The following is a 6,022-nucleotide window of genomic DNA, read 5'->3' as shown; positions in this document are numbered from 1 at the left end:
CCCGACTATACTATTAGCAGGTAAGAAGGGCCATCCTGGGTGGCCTAAAGAAGGGCACGCTGAGTCTGAAAGCTTGTCTAACATCTCTCCCAGCTATAAAGGTGGGTCAATAAAAAATATCACCACCTTGCTTCTAGCAGATTTCCTGGACCAATACGGTTACAACACCACCCCAACCATGAGACATACTGGGTCAGAACAATGGTCCATCTAGCACAATATCCTGTCTCCAAAAGTGGTGTAACAAATCCCGGAAAATGTACAGGAGCCAGAAGGAGGATTCTCAAATTTAATGGGACTCTGGAGGGATAGGGTCACAGGCCAACAGACTAAGGGGCTTGAGCAAACATTAAGGTACATACACTTAGAATATACCTAACAGACAGTAGCTGGTGTGTTGAGACCTGTCATGCTGACTGTCTCCTTGTGTTCTCTCCATCTTTTGGCCCTGGCCTTATACCTACAATAGGTGGTAAAGTCTTTGGAGGCTGGCACTACTTTTTTCTAGCCAGCATTTGTGCAGTGTCTGTCACTAAACAGGATGACAAGCTGACCAGGGACACCCAACATGGATTCTCCAGAAGCAAGTCCTTGTGCAACCTTTCTTTTATGATTAGCTGATGGCCTTTGCAAGGTGAGCAGTGGATGTGAAACATCTCAGCTTTGTCCACTGCCTAGAAAAGTAGCCCCACAGTTATACAAATAACTTTAAAATTATGCCTAAATAGTAACAGGATGGAAGGATGGAGAGGAGACAGAGGCTTACAAATTTAAGTGACACGCTATTGAAAGAGTTTTACTTTAAAATCTGAATATCAGTTCTAAATGCATAAACACAAACGGGTTTTCTAGAGTATATCTAGATACTTCTGCTTGTGGGAGATTTATCATCACTGCTAGAAAGACAAGTGAATATTTGAAATACTGTTCATGCAATAGAAAGAGAAAAATATGGAAATCTTACCACTAGGTTTCCTATCACCATGACCAACAAGAAGACACAAAGGCACATTGGTTCTCCAGCCACCACCATGCAGTCCCACATGGTTTCAATCCATTCTCCACACAGAATCCGGAATACAATAAGAAATGAGTGGAAAAAATCACACATATGCCAACGTGGTTGGCAGTCCTTACTTATTAGCGAGCAGTACTCCTTGTAGTTTTTCCCAAAAAGTTGCATTCCTACTACAGCAAAAATAAAGACTATGATTGCCAGAACCAAGGTGAGGTTCCCCAGGGCACCAACGGAGTTGCCAATGATTTTAATGAGAGTATTTAAAGTTGGCCAGGACTTTGCCAGTTTGAAGACCCTCAGCTGTATAACAACACAAAACATAATATTAGATAAAGGAAGATAAGATATTCCCGCTGTTTAAAAATAACTGGAAATGTGGTACAGATGTTTATACTATTGAAACATTGTAAAAGGTATAACAATTTGAAGTCAAAGTCTATCAACACAATAAAGCCATACCTATATGCATATATGTTAAACCCCTCTTATACACCACATTCACTGCCTGTTTGTGTCTTTTGCCCTCTCTGTCAGTGACTATCATTTATCTATATTAATAAAAATTTTAGTTCATTGAGGCCCCTGTCCTGATTGGTGTCTCTGAGCACTGCCATCATAAAACCTAGACTACTTCACTAGTAATTTTTTATTACCAAGTAAAATGGATGCAACTGCACTAGAAATAATTTATTACCAACATGGATTTTGGATTTCTCAGGAAATAATCTTGGAGAACAGCATACTAGCAGCTTACATTTTTCCTGAGTTGCTGTGAAACTTTTTGTTTCAGGTGGGCTAGCAGGCTCAGGGAAATTGGGGAGTCTGTGGGGGGATCGGGGGAGCAGGCAGAGTCCTCAGGGGGAAAGGGGGGGAAGAGGGGACAAACAGGATCCATGGGAGGGATGAGGGGGAAAGCAGCATCCACATGGGGGATTCAGAGGGTTGTGGAGTCTGCAGAGGGGATTGAAGTGCTAGGCAGGATTTGCAAGAGCAACTGGGGGGGAATCAGGGGTGCAGATGGCATCTGCAGGGGGCTCTGGGGGTAGTGGGGATCTGCAGGGGGATCAGGGGAGTAGATGCAGGGAGTTGGTGGGGTCCAGAAGAGTTTAGTGGGGGACCATGGGGTCCTCACGGGGACTTACGGGGGGGCCAGGGGCTACTTTTAGCTACTTGACCCCATCCCCAGAAAACCTACACCCCCATCCCTCAAGCCCCTCCCCCACTGGGACTTACTTCCTTAGTTTCTGCCATCCATGAACACTGATAAAATGGCACTAGGAGTGGCTTGTCGGATGAGATTTTGGGGAAGGGATTGGGGAGGGGATTAAAGGACTGAAAATAACTCAGTGTCAGTGCGGTGGGTAGGAAAAGCACAGCCCTGTGACTGGGGCTGGCAGCTGGGTTTGCCCAACCCTGGGGCTGTGCTGGAAACCATACAGAAATTTAGGAAAGTCATATCAGTCTAAAAATGGCCAACCTGATCTAAGAGGTAGGGTTAACATAGATTGGGTCGGTCATTTTTAGAACAATCAATCCCTCCTAGAACTTCTGTACAGTTTTCACTTAGATCCACCTAACCAGCATGAACTACGTTAGATTGGGTGGCCATTTTTAATTCAATCTAACCCCCCACTAACTCCCTGAAAGTCTGTACCCCCTCCTCTTCCTCCATAAATCTTGTTCTCCTATTTATAGTTGTTATACCAGTTCACCATATTTGAAATTTGTACTTCTGGCAACTTTCAGTTTGGAATAACTAAAGGTCTAAAGCACAGGTGAGGGATTATTCAGGCTGGTGGGCCACATAACGCATTTTGATGAGCTGTAGCAGGCTGGGTCAGTGCCCCTGCCACCAAACAACAACTCACAATACCCCATGTGGGGTTTTGGGCAGGCAGAGAGCAGTTTTTGGAGCAAGGGAGGCCAGGCTCATGGGGCAGTGACGGTTCAGGGCCAGGGTTGAGCCAAGCCATGCCCCTGCCCTCTGGAGGTGATGGGGTAGGTGTGTATGGGGGGGAGGTGGGGGGGCTGCCTGGGTGCTAGGTTTTGGGAGCCAGCTGGGGTAGAAGGAGGAAGGAGAAGGTGGAGGGAGGGGAAGGTGCAGGGAGGGACAGGTGCGGGTGCAGCAGGGCTCACTTAGGCAGTGTGGTCTGCAGCTGCCCCTACGGCATTTTGCAGGGGGCCAAGCCACATCCACTCCCATCTGGGCCAACCTGCATTGTGCTCCTGCCCATCAGCCTAGCCCTAGCCTCGGCCATTGCACAGCTTCTAGCAGGGCTGCTCCTGGTGTGGCTGCAGCTGGCCAGGTGCTGCTCTGCTCCCCTCCCTTTCCCTCCCCAGCAGCAGTTCCTCCTCTTGCTCTTGCTCATGCTGGACTGCTTGAATGGGGGGGAGGAAGCTTCAAACCAGGCAGCTCCTGTGCAAGAGGCTCCAGCTCCTTGCTGCCTCCCAACCACTCCACCTGCCTGGCACGACGAGCAGCCCAGGCTGGAGCGGGAACCCCACGTGCTGGGGAAGGAGCCCCTCAACTGAAGCTCTGCCCACCCCCACCTACCTGCCCCTCTAGCCAGGACCTGGGCCTGCAGGCGCAGGCAGGGGCATGGTGCAGGCTGTCTCTGAGCACCACAGGGGCAGCTGTGGTCCAGATCCAGTCAGTTGAAGGGCTGGATCTGGCCCATGGGCTGCATTTTGCCCACCCCTGCTCTAAAGCCTATAACTACCTAAATGACTAGCTCTTTTTGCTGTGTTGGAAAGAAACAAAACCCTCTCATTCTGTGAAGAATCTACTATAACCAGAGTACAATGCGTTTAGAAATCGGGAACAGGTGAGTACAAGTCTTCGAAAACAAGTGCTAGAATAGCTCCTCACTCTTGGAGTTTGAAAGGCATGGACTCAAAGTAGTTAAAGTTTCTCCCTCTGGATTGAGAATTGGGGAGTGATCCTTGCTCCAGACTCACAAATGAAGGCTTTCCTAAGTTAACCCAACTGAAAACAGGTGGTTGATATTTGGGCTGGGGAGACGAGGGGTGCTAGACATGATAGTAGCCACATAACTCTCTTGTGTGCCCTTTGCTCTGGAAGTGGAAGGCCTTGGCCATACTAATCTAATGAGCTGTCCAAGCTTGTGGGGACCTTTGATTTTTCTCTCTGTTGGAGACTAGAGCTTAGAATTTGGGGAAGGCTTGGGGAAAACCTAATTGATCAAAAGCATTTCTACAAAGAGGAGGTGTAAATGACAAAGCTGCAACAGCACTTGCAGTACAAAGGAAGAAACAAATATAAAGGTGTTCAAACCTTTCTTCTCCCTTTAAATTAAAGCATGCTTTCCCCCCAAGGTTGTTCACTTTTGAGATATGAGTTTCTAGTTAAAGTATGAAATAGTGTGCAAACAGATAAGCCTAACTCCTTCCTAAAATCCAGAGTAGCACAAATATATAAATATACACATCTTCATGTATGCATAACATTTATTTTTAAGAGCTTTCTCCTTCTCTTGCTTTGCTTTTTCTTTCACAGATTTTCTGTCTTTATTCTCGTGCTTTTATTCTAAACTTTAGTTTTCACTACAGTTTTACATTGCCTGTTTCCTTTACCTCTTTTTCCCTATAGACTTTTAATCATTTGCAAGTAAAATACAACTGCTACACAAGTTTGAGTAAAACTTTCATATCTAAAAGTTGATATTGGAAAAAATATATTTCCCATTCCTAGAACTGAGAGGGTAGAAATCAATTTTCCTTGCACTGAATGTGGTCACATAAATCCTTTCAAATATATTTATGACATTACATTTTATGCAATTAAATAAGAATGAAACATTACCAGTCTGAAGGAGCGTAAAACAGAAAAAGTTCCTCCTTTCTTTTTGTCTTTGCCTCTTGGTAAAGCCAGTTCAATTAAGCTGAGGGTTACAATTAAACTATCAAAAATATTCCAGCGCTGTTGAAAATAATAGTAGGGATCTAGAGAAATGATTTTCAAGATCATTTCTGCAGTAAAAATTCCAGTAAAGATCTGTGACAAAGAAATAGTAAGGTAATCTCAGTATCTCTTCTCTTTCAGCTCCCTTCCCATAAATATAGTAATGTAGTCAGAGTAATCAATGAAGTCTTACAGCATACCCTACTTGAAACACAACTTTACATAATTCATTGTTTCTTTTGCAATCTAAACGGTATAACTATAAACCAAAAGTTTTTGGAAATCTTATAACCTAGTTATAAAATGAATAGTTAAAATGGTTATGACCAATCATTGTTTGTATCCTGGGTAGAAACATCCATAAATTAATCCTTGATACAGAATATCATGAATAGCAGAATTCATTTACCTGATTGCCTATTTTTAGCATGTGGTTAAAGTCTTTTGACATGTTATGATGCTCCAGTGCCATGAAGATAGTATTCAGCACAATACAGAGAGTGATAGAGAGGTCAATAAATGGATCCATTATAAAAAAAGACACTCTTTTTTTGATTTGCAACCACAGTGGGCAACAGTCCCAAATAAGATACTTTAAAGCAAACTTGCTCAAGCAGGGAGGACATTTCCGTTGTGATTCTTCAAGTTCTAAAAGAACAAAGAAAAGAAAGCAATAACCAAATAACTATTACTGACTTATTTGGCAAAAAAACCCACATCTTGACTCATTAACGCATACAGAGGAAAAATCCCAAACCAAAACACAATTCTATCACTTCCAAAGCAAGCAGGAAGTCTTCTTGATCCTTTTTCAGCCTCACCACTCAATTTCTACAGAAAGCAGTCCCTCAGCCTGCTGCTCATTTTAGACATGTTCGCAGGATCAGTAACTTTTCCTTAGATGAGGCCTGCTTTGAACCCACTGAAATGAGTTAAATTCAATAGGCTCGAGTTCAGGCCCTTACTTACCTTAGACACAGACACCTGTTCAACATCCACATTAACTCAATAGTGTTCAAATCCTGCTGTGAAGACAGAATTATTCAATTCTTCTTGGACTTTTCTTCACTGTGGTATCTTAA

The 6,022-nt window shown here is 43.9% G+C and overlaps 1 protein-coding gene across 1 annotated transcript in view; it reads right to left on the bottom strand.

The window, feature by feature from the left end:
• Positions 1 to 6,022, bottom strand: part of LOC109322526 (sodium channel protein type 5 subunit alpha-like) — a 68,827-nt gene that overhangs the window by 26,262 nt on the left and 36,543 nt on the right. The window contains exons 13-15 of the mRNA XM_019553949.1: positions 5,350 to 5,588; positions 4,842 to 5,033; positions 965 to 1,318 (exon numbers count right to left, since the gene is read on the bottom strand). Coding sequence (XP_019409494.1) covers positions 965 to 1,318; positions 4,842 to 5,033; positions 5,350 to 5,588 — 785 coding nt within the window. The remainder of the gene's footprint in view (positions 1 to 964; positions 1,319 to 4,841; positions 5,034 to 5,349; positions 5,589 to 6,022) is intronic.

This window comes from Crocodylus porosus, unplaced genomic scaffold (genome assembly GCF_001723895.1).
Source record: "Crocodylus porosus isolate Cpor-Errol unplaced genomic scaffold, CroPor_comp1, whole genome shotgun sequence".
Classification (NCBI taxonomy): domain Eukaryota; kingdom Metazoa; phylum Chordata; order Crocodylia; family Crocodylidae; genus Crocodylus; species Crocodylus porosus.
This window is presented reverse-complemented; position numbering and strand designations above follow the sequence as displayed.